This window comes from Medicago sativa, chromosome 3, assembly GCF_051527215.1.
Source record: "Medicago sativa cultivar Bolivia chromosome 3, Bolivia_mono, whole genome shotgun sequence".
Lineage (NCBI taxonomy): Eukaryota > Viridiplantae > Streptophyta > Magnoliopsida > Fabales > Fabaceae > Medicago > Medicago sativa.
In genome coordinates, this window is record NC_140751.1 from 10,696,453 (window position 1) to 10,722,767 (window position 26,315).

At 34.9% G+C, this 26,315-nt stretch overlaps 2 protein-coding genes, 1 long non-coding RNA gene and 2 pseudogenes across 6 annotated transcripts; all 5 read left to right on the plus strand.

Moving 5' to 3' along the window:
• The first annotated feature begins 2,941 nt into the window (after positions 1-2,941).
• Positions 2,942-3,765, plus strand: LOC146935641 (uncharacterized). The gene is made up of 2 exons (XR_015030297.1): positions 2,942-3,337; positions 3,451-3,765. It is a non-coding gene; the product is annotated as an uncharacterized LOC146935641 (long non-coding RNA).
• Positions 3,766-5,534: 1,769 nt separating this feature from the next.
• LOC146935642 (putative disease resistance RPP13-like protein 1) lies at positions 5,535-6,607 on the plus strand (annotated as a pseudogene).
• A 228-nt stretch (positions 6,608-6,835) lies between these two features.
• Positions 6,836-12,149, plus strand: LOC146935643 (putative disease resistance protein At3g14460). Of its 3 annotated transcripts, none has more exons than XM_085750772.1 (5): positions 6,836-9,816; positions 9,964-10,152; positions 10,560-10,687; positions 10,971-11,121; positions 11,375-12,149. In XM_085750772.1, the coding sequence occupies exon 1, from the start codon at positions 6,859-6,861 to the stop codon at positions 9,499-9,501; it is 2,643 nt and encodes an 880-aa protein (XP_085606898.1). In that variant the 5' UTR covers positions 6,836-6,858; the 3' UTR covers positions 9,502-9,816; positions 9,964-10,152; positions 10,560-10,687; positions 10,971-11,121; positions 11,375-12,149. The 3 variants fall into 3 exon arrangements, with proteins under 3 accessions (XP_085606898.1, XP_085606899.1, XP_085606900.1); XM_085750773.1 differs by having other exon boundaries at positions 10,944-11,121; positions 11,375-12,098; XM_085750774.1 differs by having other exon boundaries at positions 10,974-11,121; positions 11,375-12,098.
• Positions 12,150-15,463: 3,314 nt separating this feature from the next.
• LOC146935644 (putative disease resistance RPP13-like protein 1) lies at positions 15,464-26,052 on the plus strand (annotated as a pseudogene). Its single transcript, XR_015030298.1, has 11 exons — positions 15,464-15,595; positions 15,704-16,016; positions 17,865-21,625; positions 21,725-21,798; positions 22,625-22,689; positions 22,811-22,885; positions 22,992-23,211; positions 23,295-23,365; positions 23,640-23,730; positions 23,847-23,960; positions 25,598-26,052. The product of XR_015030298.1 is annotated as a putative disease resistance RPP13-like protein 1 (transcript).
• Positions 16,022-17,367, plus strand: LOC146935645 (uncharacterized). Its single transcript, XM_085750775.1, has one exon. The coding sequence runs from the start codon at positions 16,171-16,173 to the stop codon at positions 17,230-17,232; it is 1,062 nt and encodes a 353-aa protein (XP_085606901.1). The 5' UTR covers positions 16,022-16,170; the 3' UTR covers positions 17,233-17,367.
• Positions 26,053-26,315: the final 263 nt, after the last annotated feature.

Consider the following 26,315-nt stretch of genomic DNA (forward strand, 5'->3'; position numbering starts at 1 on the left):
CTTCCTCTAAAACCCTCACTCTCTGATCTCTACTGACTTGAGCGTCAGAGTGTCTGCAGGTGCATACCCCTCATCCGCTCCAAGAAGCATTCCAGCACATTCCTACCACCGTATCAACAACCGCATTCAAAGCACCGGCAGTCACCTTCTGGTCAGGTACGATCAGTTTCTCCCACAAAACATAAGAATTTTAGTCCACTTGCACTTCCAAGGGATTTCACTGTAATCTGACTAGATTACAAATGCTTAAGGACTCTTCGAAGAGACTTTCAAGTGCTCAAACACAATTGCAGGAGATTTGTAAATCTCAATCACAACTGCAAGATACTTCCACTGCTCATGCATGCATGCAAGAGACTTCTAGGTATTTATAAATAAACAAGATATGTTCTTACACTTGATATACAATCACAGGTGTAAACTAAAAAAATCAGAACACTATTTGATTTTGGAAGAGTAATGACACAATAAAAATAGAAGAGTATATTGTTGTTGTTCTTCAAATCTTGAGTTCCTTATATAGGCAATGATTTGAGAGACGTTGGAGAACAAATGCCAGCACAATTATAGTCGTTGTCAGAAGCTTCAAATCAAGAACGTTGGCCCTTTGCCTGATGTGGATAGTTCTGTTGATTAGTCATTTGAATTTCCATTGCAGAAACATGAATTATCAGTTCATTATCTTTGTTTGTTTATATAGGTGGTCACAACTCCTCGTGAACTTAGCTCAGTTGGTAGGGAGAATGCATAATATATGCAAAGGTCGTGGGTTCAAACCCTGACACCACCAAAAAAAATATATAGGTGGTCACAAGAAAACAAATTGTACTATCAGACTTTGATAGAGATAGCTACAAAAGTGGAAAAATCTGACGTGGAGTCTGGGTCCCTCAAGATCTTTTGAGTTTGGAGTTATTCTAAGTCTGATGATCCTTTAGAGTCTGATGAGAGTCTTTAGATTGTATCATCCTTTCTTCTGATCCAAGGTGTTGACTTCTGGTTGACCTTTCTTCAGATCTTCTACCATAGTTTTTGAGCTTCTCTTGTGCATATGATGCTCTTATACATATTGTAGCGGCCTAAAAATTTGAGGGTTGTTAGAAAGACAATAAAGTCGCCACTAAGATTTATTAAAATAGGGAAAACATCGGAAAAACCCTTTAAAAACGAAAATTGGTCATTGAACCCAAAATTTTAGGTTCGGGAGTCGATTATGCGTAGGGAAGGTATTAGCAACCTACGACATCCGTTAAAAAACAGTTACCTATAATTAATTGTGCAAAATGTTTGTTAACTTTATAAATATTTATTTCTCCTTATTAATAAATGTGAATAAAAATTAAATATTCAATTGAAAATGTAACATTTTTAATTAGAGAAAAAAAAGGTTTTGCTATTATTGTGCTTGACAAGATTGCGATCTACTTATCTTCTGGTGCGATGTAGAAATCAAAGCTACGTAGTTCTAGGATAGCAAATGTTTGTTTGTTGATTGATTTTAATAAAATGCTTTTGTTGTGATAAATTGCGATTAAAAGATATTGTTGATTTGATTAAGTAAAAAAAAAATGGAGTAGTCCCCGTGAGTATAGCTCAGTTGGCAGGGACACACATTGTTATACGCAGGGTCAGGGTTCGAACTCTGGACATCCCACTTATTCACCTTGAAAAAAGGTGAATTCTAACCACTACACTACCTGACAAAAAAAATGGAGTGTGAAAAGTTGACTGTGGTGAGTTTGTTTATCTGTTTTAGAAATGAGTTTTAGAACGATCAAGTTGTACAACTTGTGTCCTTACAACTCGAGGATTAAAGAGATGTACATCCAACTAACCCTCTTAAAATGATTTATTTAACTTATATTTCTATTTTATTATTATTTAGAACACTTATATTTTTTTTTTAGTTTGATAGAGTGATTAAATTAAAATTTGATTTAACGCAATCACTACTAAGATTAACGTTGCATTCGGTTAGTTGAGGAAATAGTTGGATTAGAGCAGAAAAATACAAGAATCAAGTGATATTAGTGACAAGCTTTCTATCTAAAGCTTACTCGATTTTCTGTTCTCCCTTTTTCTCTCGAAAACTCCTTTTATTTATAGATATTGGGACACTTGGAGATCAAGCTAAAATTGAACCTTGAAGATTATGTTTGGAACTAATGGAAGTGTGCAAGTTGTCATGTGATGTTATCTTGGTTGGCATTGATGATGTTATCTTAGTTGGCCTGCCTGATGTCACCTTATTTCATTTGTAGTACGACCAGAATGTTCTGGCCTATGCTCCAAATAATTTTCGATAAAACAAATCTCATTTGAAGTCCCATTTTTTTTTAGAATTTTTGGAGGAGATTAATAATAATGGAAAACAATAAAATTAAACAAATTAACATTTATTTTTTGTGATTTTGGAATTTGTCCGGACAAAATTAGGGTACAACAAATTTATTACTTATCCTATAATTAATGAGCTTGATAAATGCAATTCTCATATTTTATGTATTTTTATGATTTTTAAGAAATTATGATGAAAATTAACAATGATGGAAAAACATAATATAAAACTAAAATTATCACTTTTTTTTGGTATTTTTGAAATTTGCCCGGACAAAATTAAGGTACTACACATGTTCAGACCTTGTTAAATTTTAATCTAAGGTCCTGCAAATTTGAACATATATTAACATATCCAATTGTTATTTAATACTTTGTAATCATCAAAACCTTAGAGGAATTGTACAGACCACTTTTGTTCCAACATATACATGCCAATCAAAGACTTTATGTGAATGATAATTTTGATGAATTCATGCGGCTATAAAAATTTATACTATTCCATATGATTAAATGATTTTATATATAAAAAATACTACAATATGGTTAACTTATGCATTATTATTTTTTAAATTTTCCCTTTCGATCATCAAAATAAGGTTAATTACCAAAATATTAAATTCTAATGATTAGCAAGTTTTTTACGGTACGCCTCTATTAAGTGTGGTAAATGGACAAATACAACACATTCATCTTCGTTCTTCAAAAAAAAAAAACACATTCATCTTCTTGAGAGACAATAATAATTCTAAATTTAGGGAGGGACTTTTAAAATTTCTTAAGAGGTAAAAATAATTACATTTTTCTTAACACACCATGAGGTTTATACCCAATAAAGTAATCAGGTAAATTGTATTTGTTGGATGTAAAGATTATACACTATAAAATGATCAAATAACTTATATTTGTTGTATGCAAAGAGACAAAGATATGGCTCATAAGTTTGTGTATGCTATAATTTTAATTATCTTCCTATTTCTTGTTGCAAATAATGTTGAGGGTAATGTTTTTTTTCCATTCTTTTAAAATTTCATTCTTTAGTTTGTAGTTCATATATAATCTTTATCTCATCTCATTTTCATAATATTAGTTTATTATATTCTTTCACTATAGGATATGTTGCTTGTATAACTAGTAATGATTGCCCACCAAATACTCGGCTCATAAGGTGTAAGTGCATTAATGGCAAATGTAGATTTTATAGAAGATTTGTCCCACGGATAGCATGAGTCTCATACTCAAGATATTACAATTACACCATGCATGGAAGAGTGGATTCTTACACTAACAAAAAGAAATATGGAATATATATTTTGCTAAAATATTTTATAGTTACCATTTAGCTATTGTCCTGGATTCCAATAATTGTATTCTATTATTTCCCTCAAAAAAAAAAAAATTGTATTCTATTATATTTTCAGACCTACCGTATACTTCAATTTTATATCATAGTATTGTCACGTTTATGAATTTTCAAACAATGTCAGTTATGTTTCTTTTGAACTAAGAGTTCACCGGTTCATTTCTTTCTTATAAGTGTAAATTATTGGTTCTATATTGATAATTAATAGAAGGATTATTGACAAGATATTATAGATGGAACTCTATTCATCTGAGTTAAGATTTATCGCAATATTGACCATATATTTATTACCTTTCTCAACCAAAACATAGACTCTTAAAAAATCTTCAAATAATGGACGGGTCATTTTAAATAAACCAAATGTTTGATAGTGAATTGGGACTAAGAGAATCATGGTTAACTGCTAAAACATATATATTACGTTGAAACAATGAAAAATGGGAAACACATGCCTTGGAATAGAAACTAAAGGCTTTGGCATCAACATTATGAAGGATTCTTGCCTCTTTAACACCAGTTAGGCCAAACATGTAGCCATTGATGCCCACTTGTTATATATCTTCCCATTTCCCCACCTTTTTATGCACTTCATTCATTATGGATCTCAACCATGTCAACCAATTCCATTTTGAATCCTAACATTACTATAAGTTAGGGAAAAGGAAGTTTCCAATTAAACCCCATAGGAATTTATCCTTTCCCACTTTTTTCCAATTAAACCCTAACTTCATATTTATATCACTCAAAAACATCAAAAATCTAATGTGCATGTGACATTAACAATTTAAATGTAAATGAAAATGTTATATTTGAATAATTTCGCTTGAAATTTGATATTTTTGGTTTATTATATTTTTCACCTCGACAAAATTACCGATTTTTATTTTTTTCGTCCCAATAAAAAAAATGGCACTTTGATCTCCCTATAAAATTTTCATAGCACGTTGTATTATTCCAAACTTCCAGTATCTTAGCTTGATTTTTTTAATTATGAATAATTTATATTTTATTCACCCCATATTAAAAAATCTAAATTTTTAAATGTTTTTTTTATAATTATACAAAAGAATATGCGAGTACATAGAAGTTCTGCTTGTAATATAGAAATAATCAAATTTTGCTAAACACTAGATGGGGAATGTGAGGCAACCGCGCGGTGTGTAAGGTGACAGATATGTCGTAGAAGTAGAAGTTGTTGCATATAGGTGCATAGATGTTGTCTGATAACGTAAATCTCGTGATCCATGACACATATATAGTGTTTTTTAAGAAAATGGAATAGTTTTTAAACTTACAAGGGCACTTCTATGGATCAATGCATACCAAAAACTGAATGGAGAATGGTCATGTGTCAATATAATTTTTTGAGTTTACAAAGATTTAAGAAAAGCTGTAACTTAACATGGTGGTGCTGTCATAACCATGGTAAGGGTGGGAGAGGATGCTTATCTTATTCGAGTTTACAACCAGTTAATGATCCAATTAAGAATAATAAAAAGATGTTATGGGAGATAGAAAAACCATTAATATCTTGATATTTGGGGGACTGTTTTAATATATTTGGATGAATGTCACTCCATAGATGGCATTACTGTAGCGAAAAAGAATCATTTTTGCTTGCAAGAAGTCTTTTACCCTTAAAGATGCTCCACTACTCAGGTTAAGCCTTAAAAGAATCATTTTCGCTTGCAAGAATTTTTTTTACCAACAATCAAGTAAGGTACTTACCAACAGCCAAGTAAAGTATCTGTAACTTGATTTCATACATTTGAATAATAACAACTGATCAGTCTGGTTGTTAATTCTTCTTCTTACTGCAAATTTTAACAAACTTATGGCGACTATTATTGGAGAAGCACTTCTTGCAGCTTCTTTGGACGTGTTGATGGAAAAGATTGTTTCTGGTGAGTTTGCTGATTTATTTCGGAGCACCAAGCTTGATGTTGCACTCTTGGAAAAGCTAAAGATAACGTTGATGAGTCTTCAGGCTGTACTTCATGATGCTGAGGAGAAGCAGATCACTAATCCTGCTGTCAAGCAATGGCTGGAAATGCTGCATGATGCTGTCTTTGAAGCTGAAGATTTGTTTGACGAAATCAATACCAAGGCATTGCAATCCAAAGTGGAGGCTGAGTATGAAACCCAAACTGCTACTGCTCAGGTGCTGAAAACACTATTCTCGTTTCAAATGTTTTAATAGAAAAACCAATTCTAAACTGCAAATATTATTTGTAAGATTAGAACATTTGAGAAACCAGAATCTTGGATTGAAAGAAAGTGGTTCCAGTAGTGTTTGGCATATAACTCCTACAAGTTCTGTTGTGGGAGATGAATCTGCTGTTTATGGAAGAGATGATGACAAAAAGAAACTGAAAGAGTTTCTACTTGCAGAGGATGTTAGCGATGGTCGAAGTAAAATAGGAGTGATTTCCATTGTAGGGATGGGAGGGCTAGGAAAAACTACACTAGCTAAACTCCTTTACAATGATTCTGATGTGAAGCAGAAATTTGAGGCGAGAGGGTGGGCACATGTCTCAAAAGATTTTGACGTTCTCACTATCACTAAAACCCTTCTTGAATCTGTTACTTCTGAAAAAACCATGACTAATGATTTGAATGGTCTGCAAGTTCAATTGCAGCAAAGTTTACGAGACAAAAAGTTCTTGCTGGTATTGGATGATATATGGTATGGAAGATATGTTGGTTGGAATAGTTTGAATGACATCTTAAATGTTGGGGAAATGGGGAGCAAGATCATCATCACAACACGGGATGAAAGAGTTGCATTACCAATGCAAACCTTTCTTTCTGTCCACCGTTTAAGATCATTGGAAAAGGAAGATTGTTGGTCTTTACTTGCCAGACATGCATTTGTAGCAAGTAACTACCAACAACGATCCAATCTAGAAAAAATTGGCAGAGAAATCGCCAAAAAATGTGATGGGTTACCATTATCTGCAGTAGCACTTGGGGGTCTTCTTCGCAGGAAATTGTCAGAGGATTATTGGAATGATGTTTTAAAAAGTAGTATTTGGGAATTGACAGATGATGAGGTGCAACCAGCTCTGCTGTTGAGCTATCGTCATCTTCCTGCTCCTATAAAAGGATGTTTTGCTTATTGTTCAATTTTTCCGAAGAACTCAATCATAGAGAAAAAAATGGTACTTCAACTGTGGATTGCAGAAGGCTTAGTACCTCAGCCCAAAAGTGTGAAAAGTTGGGAAAAAGAAGCCGAAGAGTACTTTGATGAACTAGTGTCGAGATCTTTGTTACGTCAAACTTCGACTGGTGGTGAGGAAATGGGCTTTGAAATGCATGACCTCATTAATGATTTGGCAATGGTAGTTTCATCTTCATATTGTATTAGATTGGGTGAACAGAAGACACATAAAAAGGTACGTTATTTGTCATACAATAAAGGGAGATATGACTCATACGATAAATTTGATAAATTGGATAGATTAAAATGTCTTCGAACCTTTCTACCCTTGCCATTACAAAGAAGGTGGTGGTCGCCTTACTATTTTGTGCCAGGGAAGTTAGTTTGTGACTTGATGCCACAAATGACTCAGTTACACGTGTTGTCTCTGTCAAACTACCAGAATATCACTGAGTTGCCCAATTCTATTGGAAATTTGATATACCTACGGTACTTAAATCTCTCTCACACTGAGATCAAAATGTTACCCTCTGAAACATGCAAGCTTTACAATCTGCAGACCTTGTTGCTGACTGACTGCAAGAGACTCACTGAATTGCCGAACGACATGGGAAAATTAGTAAATCTACGTCACCTTGACATCAGAGGCACTCGATTGAAGGAAATGCCTGTACAAATATCCAGACTAGAAAATCTCCAAACTTTGTCGGACTTTGTTGTAAGCATTCAGGACGTTGGATTGAAGATTTCAGACTTGGGAAAACATTCTCATCTAGGGGAAAACCTTACCATCTCACAACTTCAAAATGTAACTGATTCATCTCATGCTTTTCAAGCAAACTTAGAGATGAAAAAACAAATTGACGAGTTGGTACTACAATGGTCTGGCACTAGTCCATCAAATTCACAAATACAAAGTGCTGTACTTGAACAATTGCGGCCATCGACAAATTTGAAGAGTCTAACCATCAATGGCTATGGTGGAAACAACTTTCCAAATTGGTTGGGTAGTTCTTTATTTGGCAACATGGTGCTGCCACCCCTCGGACAATTAAGTAATCTGAAAGAACTCTTTATTAGTGAGATGAAATCAATAAATAGTATTGGTACTGAGTTCAATGGAAGTATTTCTCATTCGTTTCAACCATTTTCCATCTTGGAGACTCTAGAATTTGATACAATGCTAGAGTGGGAAGATTGGAAGTTGATTGGAGGTACAGGTGCAGTGTTTCCTCATCTAAAACGTTTGACACTGCAACAATGTCCGAAACTCAAAGGAAACATACCCCTTGGACAATTGCATAATCTAAAAGAGATCATTTTTGAAGGGATGAAATCATTAAAGACACTTGGTGCTGAGTTTTATGGAAGTAGTAATTCTCCTTTGTTTCAACCATTTCCCTTCTTGGAGACTTTGAGCTTTATGAATATGCAAGAGTGGGAGGAATGGAAGCTGATTGGAGGTACATCTATCGAGTTTCCTAGTCTTACACGCTTGTTACTAAATAATTGTCCGAAACTCAAAGGAAGTATACCAGGAAACCTTCCTAGTCTTACAAGTTTGTCACTTAAATATTGTCCCAATCTCAAACAGATGTCGCCCAACAACTTTCCTTCCCTTAGTGAACTTGAGTTAGAGGACTGTCCTCTACTGATGGAGGCAAGGCATTCATCGGATGTGTTCAACCAATTGATGATTTGCCTCAGTTCTCTTCGAAATATTTCCTTAAGGAATATTCCATCTCTAACATCCTTCCCGGAAGATGGTCTTCCCAAAACCTTACAATCGCTTAAAATCTGGAAGTGTGAGAATCTAGAGTTCCTTCCTTATGAATCCTTTCAGAATTACAAATCACTTGAATTTATGGAAATATCTGATAGTTGTAATTCTATGACATCATTTACCGTGTGTTGTCTCCCTGTACTCAGAAGTCTATGTATTTATGGCAGTAAGAATCTGAAATCGATATTAATTTCAGAAGATGCGTCACAACAGAAACTCTTGCTTCTTAGAACCATCAAAATAGAGCACTGCGGTGAACTGGAGTCATTTTCCCTTGGTGGATTCCCCATTCCTAACCTCATTCATTTATCTCTGTGTAACTGTAGGAAGCTTCATTCCCTACCAGAATCAATAAACACCCTAGCTAGCCTTCAAGAAATGAAAATTCACGACCTTCCAAATCTGAAATTGTTTTCCATAGATGATTTTCCTAGCAGTTTACGGGAACTGAGTGTTGGTAATGTTGGAGGAGTTTTGTGGAATACAACTTGGGAACGTCTTACTTCTCTTTTAGAGTTGATAATTCGGGGTGATGATATTGTGAACGCGCTGATGAAAACGGAAGTTCCATTGCTACCCGCTTCTCTCGTTTCCTTAAAGATATCTTTACTTCAAGATATAAAATACTTGGATGGGAAGTGGCTTCAACATCTCACTTCTCTCCAACATTTTGATATTATTGTTGCTCCCAAGCTCAAGTCGCTGCCAAAGAAAGGGAAGTTGCCTTCCTCGCTTAAAGTATTGAATATCAAAAAGTGTCCGTTATTGAAAGCAAGTTGGCAGAAGAAGCGGGGGAAAGAGTGGCGTAAGATTGCTCACATTCCATCGGTACTTATCAATGGACAAATGATCACATGAGTATCATGTCGAGGTGAGTCAGCAAAACATATACTTCTTTCAATTTTCCTGTTATAAAAGTCACCAACAAATATTTTATTTTCATACATTGATGAATTACATTTGCTGCCATTTCCAGTCTTCTATCCTAAAGTCATATGAAATCAACCCTATAGTATGCCCTTTATGTCTTTCAACTTTGACTATGCTTCAGTGCTTCATATGATTGTGTGTTTGGTGATTGTTTATTTTTCAGTGCAATTGTTGGGCTTAAAGGAATTGCAAATTTTTGAGCAGCAGCATATTGAAGGGTTACTCTCTATCCTGAAAAGAAAGGTTCTTCACATTATATCTCACTTTATCCCTTTTCTACAAAAAATTTATATTGATAGTCAGCCGTCAGTAAAATATAACTTATATGGTTTTTGTTCAAAACAATTGTCAATCAATTCAGTCCATAATCCTCAACATTCGACCTTTCAGGAGAAATAACTCATCAAGAAACTGGAGCAATCTAGTCAACTCAGTCCTATAACTTTCACAAACCAAGAGGATTGCAAAAAAGTATGCATATGTGTGGTAATGGTTTGGTTATAGGATAATAGGACTGATGTAGTGATATCACCCATTTAGCATTTAACCAAGTGATGCACTCTCAAAGGCTACATGATTGTGAGTGTTTGTTAACTTCTACCTAAAAGGCATGTTTTACATTCGCATTGAACGATGAAGAACTTGATTTATTGCTTAGAAATTCACGATAGAAAATTGAAATGTGTGTTGATTTGATGATTTAATATAATTTATAGAATTATGAAATATGCAAATTACCTGAAAATTAGAAATATATATTTTTGTTTCAGTAAGTTATTGTGCTTTAAATTAGGATCATACATATTCAGGACACGACAAATGCCTTGTTTGCACAGATGCTGCCGTGATGGAATATAAACCACAGATACTCGTTTGCACTCAGTTTCCTATCAAGTTTAGTAGCTTCGAAAATTGTAATATGTTGCCTGAAAATGCATCATCAGCCCTCTCATTTTCCTGCTAATGATAAGTTTCTTTTTCTTTAGGACCAAAACATAACTTCCGTCCATTATTTGCTGTGGCTCTATAATGGAAGAGAAACCGTTGATTAAAGTGGCAGCTATATGTGGCTCTATACGCAAAGCTTCTTACAACAGAGGCCTCGTTCATGCTGGTAAATGCTATTACCTACTAAAACTATAGACTATTTTCATAACCCTACGATAGTTAGAGAAAAAGTTCCGGTAATCTAAAAGTCTGCCATAAAATAAGTAATTTATGAGAAAAGATTATTTTAGTCAAAGTTCAAACTCAGTATTTCTGAACGATTCGTCTTAACTTATAGACTAAATATTCATTCATTTTTTCATGGTTTTTATATGGTAAATTGAACAATATATCACTCCATAAATGAATCTAAATATGTTGAGGTTGTGCTTCGGTGTGGTGGGATGCAGCAGCAGAGCTAACAAAGGAGCAAATTGATGGCATTCACGTGGAGTGCATCGAGATATCAGGGTTTCTGATGTTGAACACCGATCTTGAGCTAACATAGAAGCTGATTCATGTCTCCTTTTGCTTCTCTTGATTACAACTACTCCATCACTCGTATGCTTCTTTACTTTTATAATTTTTTTCAATTTTAATTCCCTATTTAATTAGCAAATTTGATCGTAAGGATTGGTAAATTTGTGAAGTATGTTCATGATAACTGTTATATAGTCTATACTAGTATGTTATTTAACGAGTTTTACTTAAAGTCGAATTGATCATGAGTAAAATAAAAAGAATGTTCTATGAATATCATGGCAAGTGCATGATGCAATTTCACTGATTTGTAATTTATTCATATCACTGTTAGGATTTAAGCATATAACGAAAGTCCGACCCTAAAAACTAATCCATTGGGTGGGAGAGTACAAGACAAAGCAAGAATATGTACTAGCGAAATTTGTTGTTTGTCCATAAGAAATGAAATGGATGCCTTGTATTCAAACCAGTGAAAAAAATCACTACCAGCAAAGAGAGAGAAAGTGCAACAATGGTTATGCCGGACAACAAACGAGGGTGGCAATGTAGAAAGCGGTGACGTGACAAAAGGTGCAACGATGGCCATGCTAGAACGACAACAAGGGTGGCGGTGAAAACGGAGGCAACATCGATGTTGATGACGGTGATTATTTATTTTCCCTGCTGGAAGCCTGTGGTTAATTGGGAAGAAGGGGAAATTAAAAGAGACTGAGAGATGAAGAGAATATGGGATCACTCGATCAGATTTTTGTATTGATGTTGGAAATGGTTTTTGCAAAATGGGCTTTGGGGGGAACCAATTTTGCTGGTGTTTGGTTTTACAATGTGTGTCAACCATTTTGGTTTGTAACACAGTTCAGTTTTGGTCTCAAATAATGTAGGAGATGTTGATTTTCAATTCAGCTAGTAATTGAGGTTTGGTTATTCATTGACAGCAATTTGTATTGAGTTCATTGTACAAATTCGAGAGGTTGAGGAGCCATGACACAAAATTGAAAGATTGGTGTTATTGGAGTTATGCTCACTTATGCAAACCAGAAGTTCAAAAGACAAAATTGCAACTAGAATTAATGAAACTATGTAGTTCTCAAACTACTTGACATTCATTGAGTCACATTTCAATCTTTTGTTTACAAGTGACAAACATGCTACTTGTTACAACAATTAAACGTTAAAGCTTTACATTTCTTTTTCTCATTATCATAATAACATTCATCTCCTTTTCTCACACTAAAACTCACTTTGAAGGCATGTTGTTGATACAAGTTATAGGCTTCATCTTTACTAAACACAACTTGACTAAGGGATATATCTTTGGACTCTTTAATTCCAACATATACATTCATTTTCCTACATATTTTCATAAATAATAGAAGATGGAAGGTGAATCTTGACTGATAAATGGAGGCATGAGATGAAAGTTGGAAATTTTTTTGTTGGATAACTTTTGAGTTTTCCAGCCTCTACTTTTTATTGGAAAAATTTCTCTCTTTGTTATGTTTATTTAATTCATGTGTGTGAGGTGTCAAGTTTTGATTGGTTGTGACCGGTTTTGGTCATGTGATTCATGGAAAATACTATCCATGTATACAAGCACCCTTTACCTTTTTCATATTTCTTAAAAAAAAAAAATTGTTAGTGCAATTAATGTGTCTATTTTGTGTGTTAATATTAGCAAATTGTCATTTGTTTGTACGTGTATTAAATTTGATTTTTCATATTTCAAGATAAGTTACTAGTATTAATTAGGGATATATTTAAAAAAAATTATAAATGCATATAATAATTTGAAAAGAGGTTTATATTTAGAGACAAATTTTTAGTTAAATGATGCTTATATAGAAGGACTGAGGGAGTAGTTAAACGGGTTCTCAAGTCTCTGAATATGTTTGGTGCTATTACTATAGACCTTATTTTTATGAATTGAATTTAGGGGTGGGCAAAAAGAACCATGAACCGAACCGAACCACGCAAACCGAACCAAACCGAACCAAAAATAACTGAACCATTATAATGGTTCACGAACCGAACCGTTAATTTATTAACTGTTCTTGAACCATAACCGAACCATCTTGAACCGAACCGAACCGTTTGAACCGAACCAAACCACTTGAACTCTTTTTTTTTTTTTTTTAAGAAACCACTTGAACTCTTTGTTGGATCTTTCCAAAAAAAACAACTTATTTGAAATAGCTTATATAAAAAAGCTTATTTTATGCAAAACACCTTATTTTATGAAAACAACTTATTTTAAAAAATCAACTTATTCAAAACAACTTATTTGAAAAACAGCTTATTCAAAACAACTAATTTAAAAAAAAAACAACTTATTGAAAACAACTTATTTTATGGAAAACACCTTATTTTAAAAAACAGTTTATTCAAAACAGCTTAACGGTTATTAGTTAGTGGTAAATATTTTAATCTTATGGTAAATATTTATCAGAGAAGTAGTATATTGTGTGTTAAAATTAGGTTCGTGATATATTCGCGAGGATACAAGTCGCGAGATATAGCATCACTGTAATACTATACTAAAGGCCAAATTCATTAAAGCCATGATTCATTAATTAATATCACATACACTAAACATAAAACAAAGTATGTCCCTTCTCTCTATGCATTAACATTTTCAAAGCCATCGGTTTCAATTGCATGAAGGATGGAAGAGCCTTGTTGCATATATATAGAGGCAGGGCCGTCCCTAAGAATTCGGAGGCTCGACTCTGGGAATGAAAAGAGGTCAGTGATAAAATCAAAACGTATTTTTTTTTTAAAAGAGCTATGTTCTATTTATATTTTTTAAAAGATAAATATAAGGTGCCGTATATATGCGGTACACCCAAAGGTGAAAATGACTACCGTATACATGAGGAACCCCCACCTAACACCAAAAACAAGAGGACCTAATTCTAATAGGCTTAAAATACTAAAACAAGGGGACAGAAAATGGATGGGGGTATTAAAAAAAATTGGAGGGCAGTAGTACTAGTGGGTATTAAATTTTTGAGGCCCATGGCTGAGGGAGGCCCAGCTCTGTTGAGCTATTTGCACCCCCTCAGGGCCGGGCCTGTATAGAGGCATATAACCTTGAAATAAAACGAAGACAAGCTCTTAACAAGAAGAGCAAAGTTTCAAACTGTCCTGGATAATATAAATATGGCAACAGAAATACAAACTGTGTCGCAATGTGAATAAAACATGAACGAAACCAAGGACGGGAAGAACGTAACACTGCAGAATTTTGCAGGAGATGCTTAGCTGAAAATTAACGGGCAATGATTAAACTATTTTGGCAGAAAAAAACCACGATGTAACTATGTCTATCACACAACAAATCCTCAATGGCCAGTGGATTACAGTCACTATACTAAATAAAACTAGCACAAAACAAAGTAACTTCAACAATAGTGATGCATTCCGAAACAATTCCTTTCTTTCTCACTAATTTTCATGTCTATACGGAACAATCGAAAAGGTTACATAAATAAGAAAAGAAAAGGACAAAGAGCTAGGAGGAGTTAAATGAAAAGGTTACATAAATAAAATCGAGAAGAGTCAACAGAGTTTAGATCCATAGAACATTCAAAATATTGCATTTCCATCCACATAACATTCAAAAGGTTACTGTGATTTGTCATATTTTGCAGTACTTTTGAATTCTGCATGATATATTAGGAAAAATGGTTATTATTTGATCTTATTCAAATAAGCTGTTTTGAATAAGCAGTTTTTTTTTTTTAAATAAGGCATTTTCATAAAATAAGTTGTTCTTAAAAAAGTAAATAAAAAATATTTTGCATTTTGAATAAAAAAAGGATAAAAAAGCACAATTAAATTCACAAAAGGATAAAAAAAAAAATACATTTCGGTTCAAAATATTGGTTTTGGTTCGGTTCGGTTCGGTTCATAGGTAAGAAAACGGTTAACCGAACCATAACTTTGGTTCAGTTCGGTTAGCTCCATACCTGAAACGGTTCGGTTCGGTTCTCCCAAACCATTTCAAAATTTCGGTTCGGTTCGGTTCGGTTTTTTAGGTTAACCGAACCATGCCCACCCCTAATTGAATTGATTAGCAAAAAAGAAATATGAGGATAAAAAATTATTAAAAAACATTTAAAAATGTGTTTGCAATTTCGATACATTCAAAACTATAACGTCAACCTTTCACACACATCGAGTGACCAGATTGTTTACTTGTTATTTATGTGTATCCGTGACATATCGATTAGGATTAGCAACATTGTTTATTTCTTAAAGTTACATCGAGACAATTAATCCATGTGCAGACGCTCCAAAAGATGCAAAAAAGAATCTTTAGTGCACAAAACATAGTCTATATGAGATGCTTTATAGCACCAATAACAATTAATTTAATATTAATATTTAATATATAACAAAGTAAGCTGTTACCTACTACTGTTAACTGATAAGTGAGGGTTAGTAACTTAATTTCATTGTTAGTGACCTGAAAATCAAAGAAAAATACTAGTGCTTTTACCTCATACTTGCAGGAGACACTGCTTGTAAGTTGTAACAACTGATAACTGTGGTAAGTGACTTCAAAATTCAAAGTAATATACGCTACGCTGCTTGTAAGAAGCTTGCATATTGTTGTGACTTTAATTTATGAAGCTAATTTTTCTTCTTCTTGTGGCAGCTACTTTTAAGGAACTTATGGCGACCGTTGTGGGAGAAGCCCTTCTTGCAGCATCTTTGGAGGTGTTGTTGCAAAAGATTGTTTCTGGTGAGTTCGTTAATTTCTTTCGGAGTACCAAACTTGATGTTGCCCTCTTGGAAAAGCTGAACATAACACTGCTGAGTCTTCAAGCTGTACTTCATGATGCTGAGGAGAAGCAGATTACAAACCCTGCTGTCAAGAAATGGCTGGATATGCTGCGAGATGCTGTCTTTGAAGCTGACGATTTGTTTGATGAGATCAACACCGAGGCTTTGAGATGTATTAGAGTATAGTGGAGAAGGTAACTTGGAGTACAAGCAATCTAGATAACTTGGAGAGCAAGTAATCTAGTAGAAAGTTAGTTAGGGAGTTAGTTACTCCACATCACTATAAATAAGCTACACCTATGTACTATTTCACATCTTTTATTCATTTGCATCTTTGTGATGACTCCTAGAGAGAACTATACAATCTATCTCTCCATTGCATTTGATCTAGAACCATGGAATCCTCTAATTCATAATATGGTATCAGAGCGCTATGGAGATAGCGAATTTGATCCAGTTTCTGATGAAGAAGAAGATTCCGATGGTGATGAAGAAGAAGATCTTGAAGCTTCCGCATCAGAAAATTCTTGTTCTTCCACTTCGCAAGCTTCGATTGTTTTCGGCAGTTTCGACGATTCAGTTCCTGCTCCTCCTCCTTCATCATGGATCGCACCAGTCCTTGATGGATTCACCGTCCAGATCGGTTCAGTTCCTTGTTTTCTTGTTGATTCAAGTTGCAGCGATCAAAACTCTGTTCTTGAAGCTTCGGAAGAAAACCAGAACACACTGAGTCTTGATTCGAAGTTGCTCGTTTCTGCCAAATCAACTAATTCGAACAAGCGCGAATCTGAGTTCATAGTTTCTGAAGCAGCGTTCAAGCAATCGAAGCATCTCACCATCGATACCGTTATCACATGCTTTGGATCTGTTTACGGCGTTTGCTGCTTCGCCAGAAAACAGGAACCAATCGCTTCTGCAGACAACAACAAGATTCAGTTTCTCAAGTTACATGACGAATCAATCGTCGATTTCGATCCCGGCGGAAGAATTGGTTCGTTCTTGCTGTTCTCAGTTTTTGCAGTTCTCCGACGAATCCAATTTCGTTTGTTGTGGATACCTTGGGATCGAGGGAGGCACAATCTGATTCCGAATCAATTGCAATCAGTGTGTGCATCAGAAGAATTCCAGAAGCAGTACGTTTTGATACTTGCTGAAAAGTCTGCGGAAGTTGCAATTGAGAAGAAGCGAAAGACGGTGAAACTTGAACATATAAGAATCACGGTGAAGAGAAGCCGTCCAATAAGTGATTTTCTACTCGATTCGCTTCCAGTGCCGTCTGAAACTGTGCAATCTGATAAACCAACGGCGGTTGTGGATCGGCCTAAAGCTGTTCCGGTTGGTACTCGCCGCATCGATCAGATCTTCCGAAAGTCTGAATCCGAAATGAATTGGGAATTGTAATTGCTATGGTCATAGCAGAGGAAGAAGAGAAAACGTTGTTGTTTGAACCAGAGTTTCCGAAGAGTAGAGTGAAGAAGATAATCACTCTGGACAAAGACGTGAAGAGGGTGAGTTCAGAAGCTGGGCATCATTTGGTTGTGCTTTGGTTCAGAAGCTGTTTTGTTGGTTACATCAGAAGCGTGTTATAGAAAGCTGGTTACACCAGAAGCTGCGTACATCAGAAGTGGGCCATTACTGGGCTTCATTAGTTTTGCTGTTTCTTTTCCCATTTACTTGTTTTACCCCCCATTTTACTTAGTTACTGCTTCAGTAAGAATAAATTGTACTTTCATTGTATTTCAAACTCAAATTGGTGAATTTCCCCCATTTTGAGTTTGAGGGGGACTATTAGAGTATAGTGGAGAAGGTAACTTGGAGTACAAGCAATCTAGATAACTTGGAGAGCAAGTAATCTAGTAGAAAGTTAGTTAGGGAGTTAGTTACTCCACATCACTATAAATAAGCTACACCTATGTACTATTTCACATCTTTTATTCATTTGCATCTTTGTGATGACTCCTAGAGAGAACTATACAATCTATCTCTCCATTGCATTTGATCTAGAACCATGGAATCCTCTAATTCATAATAAGATGCAAAGTGGAAGCTGAGTATGAAACCCGAAGTGCTACTACTCAGGTGCTGAAAAAACTTTCTTCTCCTTTCAAAAGTTTGAATAGAAAGATCAATTCTAAACTGCAAATACTATTCGAAAGATTAGAATGTTTGAGAAAACAGAAACTTGAATTGAAAGAAGGTATTTCCAGCAGTGTTTGGAAAGTAACTCCAACAAGTTCTGTTCGGGTAGATGAATCTTCTATCCGTGGCAGAGATGATGACAAAAAGAAACTTAAAGAGTTTCTGCTGTCAGAGGATAGTAGTGATGGTGGAAGTAAAATAGGAGTGATTTCCATTGTGGGTATGGGAGGGCTTGGAAAAACAACACTAGCTAAAATCCTTTACAATGACCATGATGCGACGCGGAAATTTCAGGCTAGAGGGTGGGCACATGTCTCAAAAGATTTCGATGTTCTTACTATCACCAAAACCCTTCTTCAGTCTGTCACTTCACAAATAATTACGACAAATGACTTGAATAGTCTCCAAGTACAATTGCAGCAAAGTTTATGCAACAAAAAGTTTTTGCTAGTATTGGATGACTTATGGTATGGAAGTTATGTTGGTTGGAATAGTTTGAATGACATCTTTAATGTTGGGGCAATAGGGAGTAAGGTCATCATCACAACACGAGATGAAAGAGTTGCACTACCAATGCAAACCTTTCTTTCTGTCCACCACTTGAGATCTTTGGAACCTGAAGATTGCTGGGATTTACTAGCCAAACATTCATTCGTAGCAAATAAGCACCAACTATCCAATTTAGAAAAAATCGGCAGAGAAATTGCCAAAAAATGCGATGGCTTACCATTAGCTGCAGTGGCACTAGGGGGTCTTCTTCGCAACAAATTGTCACAAGATTACTGGAATGATGTATTGAAAAGTAGTATTTGGGAATCAACAAATAATGAGGTTCAACCAGCCTTGCTGTTGAGCTATCGATATCTCCCTGCTTCTTTAAAAGGATGTTTTGCATATTGTTCAATTTTTCCAAAGAGCTCAATCTTAGAGAAAAACATGATAGTTCAATTGTGGATTGCAGAAGGCTTAGTACCTCTGGCCAAAAGTGAGAAAAGCTGGGAAAGTGTAGCTGAAGAATACTTTGATGAACTAGTGTCAAGGTCTTTGATACGCCAACGATTCACTGATGATGAGCAAGTAAGCTTTGAGATGCATGACCTCGTCAATGATTTGGCTAAGATGGTCTCATCTCCATATTGTATTTGGTTGGACGAACAAAAGCCACATGAAAGGGTACGCCATTTGTCATACAACAAAGGGAAATATGACTCATACGATAAATTTGATAAATTGCATGAATCAAAATGTCTACGAACCTTTCTACCCTTACCATTAGAATCGTTCTCGTCTTCCTATTTCATATCGAGTCAATTAGTTTTTGACTTGTTGCCACAAACGAAACAATTACATGTGTTGTCTCTGTCAAACTACTGGAATATCACTGAGCTGCCCAAGTCAATTGGAAATTTGATATACCTGCGATACTTAAATCTCTCTCACACTAGGATTCAAATGTTACCTTCTGAAACATGCAAACTTTACAATCTGCAGACCCTGTTGTTATCAAATTGCCGAAGTCTCACTGAATTGCCAAAAGACATGGGAAAATTACTGAGTCTACGCCACCTTGACATCAGAGGCACTCAATTGAACGAGATTCCCGTACAAATATCCAGACTAGAAAATCTCCAGACCTTGTCAGACTTAGCTGTCAGCATTCAGGACGTTGGATTGAAGATTGAAGATCTAGGAAAATATCCCCAACTACGGGGAAGCCTTTCAATCTCGCAGCTTCAAAATGTAATTAACCCATCCCATGTTTTTCAAGCAAATCTGGAGATGAAAAACCAAATGGATGAGTTGCTACTAGAATGGTCTGGTGCTACTCATTCAAATTCACAAATACAGAGTGTTGTATTTGAAAGGCTGCGTCTGTCGACAAATTTGAAGACTCTCACCATCAGTGGCTATGGTGGAAATAACTTTCCAAATTGGTTGGGTGGTTATTTGTTTGAAAACATGGTGTGTTTGACGATCTCGCATTGTGAAAATTGTTCTAGACTGCCACCCCTTGGGCAATTACACAATCTGAAAAAACTCTTCATTAATGAGATGAAATCTGTAAAGAGTGTTGGTGCTGAGTTCTATGGAAGTGATTGTCCTTCATTTCAACCATTTTCCGTTTTGGAGACTCTAGAATTTGATAGAATGCTAGAGTGGGAGAACTGGAAATTGACTAGAGGTACAACTACAGAGTTTCCTCGTCTAAAATGTCTGTCGTTGCGACGTTGTCCGAAGCTCAAAGGAAACATACCCCTGGGACAATTAGGTAATCTTAAAGAACTCAATTTTCAAGGGATGAACTCAGTTAGAACACTTGGTCCCGAGTTTTATTGAAGTAGTAGTTCTCCTCTGTTTGAACCATTCCTCTTCTTGGAGACTTTGAGCTTTATGCATATGGAAGAGTGGGAGGAATGGAAGCAAATTGGAGATACATCTATAGAGTTTCCTAGTCTTACACGCTTGTTACTATATAATTGTCCGAAACTCAAAGGAAATATACCAGGCAACCTTCCGAGTCTTACAAGTCTGTCACTTCATTATTGTCCCGAACTCAAAGGGATGACACACAACAACCTTCCTTCCCTTAGTGAACTTGATTTAGAGAATTGTCCTCTACTGGCTGAGTCAATGCATTCAGATGATAATTGCAACATTATAATTACAAGGCCACCGTCAGATGTATTCAACCAATTGATGATTTGTCTAAACACTCTTCGAAAGATTACCTTACAAAACATTCCTTCTCTAACATCCTTTCCGAGAGACGGTCTTCCCAAAACCTTACAATCTCTTGAAATAAGGAATTGTGAGAATCTGGAGTTCCTTCCTCAGGATTCCTTTCACAGTTACAAATCACTCGAGCATTTGAAAATATATGATAGTTGTAATTCAATGACATCGTTTACCTTGCCCTCTCTCATTTCTCTCCAAAGTCTATGTATTACTAGTTGTAAGAATCTGAAATCGATATTAATTGCAGAAGACGCGACACAACATAATCTCTTGTTTCTTAGGACCATCAACATAGCGAATTGCAATGAACTGGAGTCATTTTCCATTGGTGGATTGTCCATTCCTAACCTCATTAATTTATCGGTGTGTGAGTGTAAGAAGCTTCTTTCACTGCCTGAATCAATAAAAACTCTTTCCAGCATTCAAGAAATGGCAATTTATAACCTTCCAAATCTGCAATCCTTTTCCATGGATGATTTGCCTATCAGTTTAAGGGAACTGAGAGTTGGAAATGTTGGAGGGATTTTGTGGAATACAACTTGGGAACGTCACACTTCTTTATCAGTGTTGCGTATCACAGGTGATGATATTGTGAAGGCGATGATAAAAGTGAAAGTTCCATTGCTACCTGCTTCTCTTGTTTTCTTATACATCCATTATCTTCAAGATATAGAATGCTTGGACGGGAAGTGGCTTCAACAACTTACCTCTCTTCAAAACCTTGATTTTTCAATATGTGACAAGCTCAAGTGGTTACCAAAAGAGGGATTTCCTTCCTCTCTTAAAGTACTAAGTATCTATTACTGCCCATTGCTAGAAGAAAGTTTGCGGAGGAAGCACGGGAAAGAGTGGCGCAAGATTGCTCACATTCCTTTCATATTTATCAACGACGAAATAATCACACGAGCATCACACCCAGGTGTGTCACTGAAATACTTCTTGTTACTTATTATTTTGTCATCAATAAAAAAAAATTAATTTCTCGTGTTGATGGATAACATTTGCCTGCCCTTTCTAGGTTCTGGCACCGTTTGGGACTAAAATTGAAATAAAATGCTTCATCACTCTCCCATCAATTCTGTTCTACTGCATGTGAGTTTTTATTGTACCCTTTTCCAATCTGATTCTTGTTATTAACTTTCAGTTTTTTCCCCCGTGTTAGTATATAGAGTGGTGCATGTATAAAAAAGTGATCTTTTCTTTGTTAGTAGAAACCTGAGGGCATGGTGGTTTCTACTCTTTTATGAAAGGAAAAAAAAAATGGATATGCAAGTTGGATCAAGAAAACTGATATCTAGAGGTGGATATATTTGATCTTGCTCTTACCATTGTATGCATATCAGTTTATGTGACTGTTTTACTTCTGTGCATTAAATTCATTAATCAATATATATGATATTAAGAAAAAAAAATTAGATATACGAGAATCTTTCAGGATATTTATTATTATAACTATGCAATGCATTTCAGGTTTGACTGATGGTCCTATGCAGAACAGATGAATACTTGATTTATTCAATTTGAGAGATTCTCTAGAATGTTCTAGATTCTGATTTTTGCTTCTGCTTTTTGAATGATCACAATGGATAGAACAAGTAAACTCTTACTAACTAGACCTGCATGCTATATAAACTAACTGAACTCTAGTCATTTAGTTAGTTACAGTGATCAGGCTGTTTCCGAAGGTGCAACTTCATGATAGATATGGTGCACTAGAGGTATCTAAGTTTTATTGAGCTAGCTCAAGTAATATTTGTGTATCCTATCTAAGTTTTTATTGTTGGTATTTTATCTTAGATGTTATTTTGTTTGCCTACATAACTACTGTTTTAAAATTTCTTCCATCATATTTGTTTACTTTTCTCCTTAATTAGATTCTTTATGAGATTGTTTTGTTTAATAATACATTTTTGCTCAGAAGATAGATTCTAAGATGATGGAGATTTTAAGAGAGCAAACTTCAAAGCTAGAGACAAAACCATTGTATGTGTTTTCTCATTCTGTTAGCTTATACACACATAAACACACATTATTGTTATTTGCATTACCTCTTGTTTTTCTGTTGTCTACTGATACTTTTTTTTTTTTTTTTTAATTATTAAAGACAATTTTCGAGCAAGGACCTTTCAAACATGGGCATAAAGGAATTGAAAAATTTAGAGCAGGAGCTATTTGAAGGGTTATTCTCTGTCCTTCACATTATATCCCACCTTTATACCTTTTCTACAATATTTTATCTTTTTCAGTCAACTCAGTCCCCTAACCCTTAACATTTGACCTTTCAGGAGAAATTACTTATGAGCAATCTAGAGTACATTAATATTGGAATCAGAGGTTAACATGCAAGCTTTTATGAAATTGGAATACCCGACCTCACAAACTAAGAGGATTGCAAAAAGAGTTTTTTATTTGTGGTATAGCCAATGCATGATTGAGTATTTGTTAATAAGATACCACCAAATGAAGCACTTAACCAAATGATGCACTTTGAGAGCCTATATAGTTGTGAGTATTTGTTCTTCTGCCTGAGAGGAAATCTGTTAAACATGTTTATCTTCATTTAAAAACAAATTATATTCATATAATAGGTTTTAAGGAACACCAATGGTCCGGAAGGGTGTCCTCAACATCGCTGTGCATTTCCCAGTGTCCAGAAGAGGTAAACAACATTATCTCAAATATACCCCCCCCCCCCCCCCAGCTGTTTTATGCCGTGAAGTGTTATATCTCAAATATACTGCCCAAATTTCTAAACCCATTATTGCACTTTGTGATGGAGTTATATTTTACTTCATTTTTATTGAGGTGCTTGTCTTCTGTTTTTTTGGCTTACTTGAAGAATTAAACTACAAAATACTTCTTACAATCTTTCATTTATGTTAATCTTTCACTGTATGTTTGTATGACTTTTACCGTTCTATGGTCGGTGTCAGTAAATTGTTGAAGCCATGCTCTTCTCGGTCCTTTGAGAATCCATGCCTCTTTTCGGTCCCTTATGCAACATGCTTTTGTTGAAGCCTGGAGGTACCAATATTCCCAATACAACAATTATTATGATTTTTTCTACCTTTCTGCTGGAGGTACCATTCTTCCCAATCTTTAGCAATTTTCACTATTGTCTGATCCAGTTTATCCTCTAGTTTGTTGCAGTATTAAAAATTGAGTTACAAGTTTTTGGAAATATGTTTCAATTTTGGCATGTCTGGTGTTTGGAAGGAGATGATTGCTAAAGGATTCTGCCCAAATTCATAAAGGTAATGCATTGGGCCATAAAAATTATCTTAATGAGATTTTTTGTCTCTTATGGCACATGAATCTCAAATACATTTATATCTTTGTTAGTGTCTCCATTTCTTGTCTTTGTTACTCTAAAAATAATTATGCTATTTATACTGTTTTTCAAAATTATTTGAAAGTTTACAGTCTTAAAATCTAACTGTATTTTCACAATTTAGAGTATGACAAAAAACATATATACTTCACCGATGCATTGCATATGTTAACTTTCTAGTTGCATGTAATTGGACCTAAATCAAATACCGACTTGGTGTATTAACTATTTAAACTTACATAAGAGATGACTCATGTGCCTTTTCTCTTTGAAGTGGATTTCATTGCAACTAATTACATATATGGTCTACCAAGCTGTAAAGATTGTTTTGTGAGTCAACATTGTCTGCATTACCAAACAATGTAGCATTGACATTTATCTAATGCAGTTAGCCGAACATGCTGCAGTTCTTTTGTTACTCCTCAGTTAGGCTTTTATTATGTACCGTATTTGTGTACCTTTAGGGTGTGTTTGCGAGTTGGTTTAAATTACTAGACAGTCACAAGAAAAACTGCAACATATCAACTGTATAGTCCATATTAGGATAAAACCAGACAACACTGACACACAAATTAATCTTCACAACATGATAGATATAGACAATACTGATAAACTAATTATTCCTTCCTGTTCTAAATGTGGAAGATACTAGAAAGCTACTAAATTTGATAGCACAAATATATTTCTAAGATATATTAAGAAGGAATGGTAAGATACAAAGCTTATATAGTTTGTATGAAATTAGTCACATGTTACACGTTGTCTTATACTTCAAAAAGATTGCAGAGCACAAGACTTGATTGGCAAATCAAAATCCACTACCAAAACATAACATAGCATGCATAATTTCAAAAGGGAAATAAATAACTGAATTTTTGCAACATATGAGCATGAGTAAACTTGGGATATTAACATTTCTCTAAGACTTGCTAACCGGTGCTCCCGGGGCACTGGTTAAGGAAGCAAATATAGTAATAATGCATTGGAAGTTGTGCTGTTAACTCCTCAAAAGTTTCAAAAGTGTTATTTTCAACTTAAAATTATCTTATTTTGGCTTCCTTAACCAGTGCCCCGTCTCGAGGGCACTGGTTATAGCATGACCCTAATATTATTGCTTCCCATATATTTAATTTTTAATATCATGCCTATAACTTTTACAGCTACATACTGTGTTAGCTATGATTAGTTAAGCCTCTTCAATCGGTTAGATAGTTTTTTTGGTTATAATAAATGTCTAGATGTAATGAAAAGGGAAAAAAATGAAAATAAAAGACCCTCCCAGTTTGCAATTTCCCACTACAGATTAATGTTTAACACGATATCTAGTATATCTTAAATGTCTTCGAAATGCAATAGGCTTGTAGCAATCATAGAAAGTCCTATTCAAAAAACAAAAAAAAAAAAAAAAACAGAAAAGTAATCCCTTGAGAGTTGAGACATTTCAGTTGAAAAGAACAGTTCTACCTTTGTTGAAAGAAACATTTCAGTTTAACTGATGAGTTGAAAAATGAAAAATAGTTCAGAGAAGGTAAGCAATTTATAAAGCTAATCTTCGTGCAGGAGACACAGATTGGTCTATGTCAATTTTTCTCAACAAGGCGATTCAAGCTCAGTGGCATCTGCTGGCTGGCAGAATCAAGTTAAAGTAAAAAGTCTGGATCATGCTAAGCAGGCTGGTTCTTGTTTATTTGTTTATTCACTTAATAATTGTTATGCTGCGACTGATAGGACCTATCCGCAGTAAACAAATGCACATAACGGGTCTGCTGGAAATAATACTGAGCAAAATTGTTAGCCTTGGCATTAATAAGTTGTATTGGCCGCTGCTATTAGTCAATTATACAATTGTGAACCTTTTTTATAATATCAGTTGCATTCTTTCCCAACATTAAAGGCATCTTTGAACTTTTTGTATAATATCAGTTGAAAGTGGTTCTCTAAATCAAGAATGACAGTACAAATATTTATACTTATACGTGGAAAAAATGAAATGAAGTATACTCAATTAGTTTTTCGAATAAGATTTGAAACGATTTGTTGTCTGTCACTTAAATGATATGATGTCAATGTTGATTCTCAAAATATTAAGTATGTTATATTCAATTGTGAACTCTGAAACATGTTATTGTTATCGATTTCGTATTTCCTCAATGAAAAGGAGGAAAAAAAATAGGGTCAAAAGAAAATGCCATTTTGGAGTTTTATCGACAATTTGATTGTATCAAGCTTCAAAACCTATTTATGGTAACAAAATGTGAAAGTCTAAAACATGGGTTCC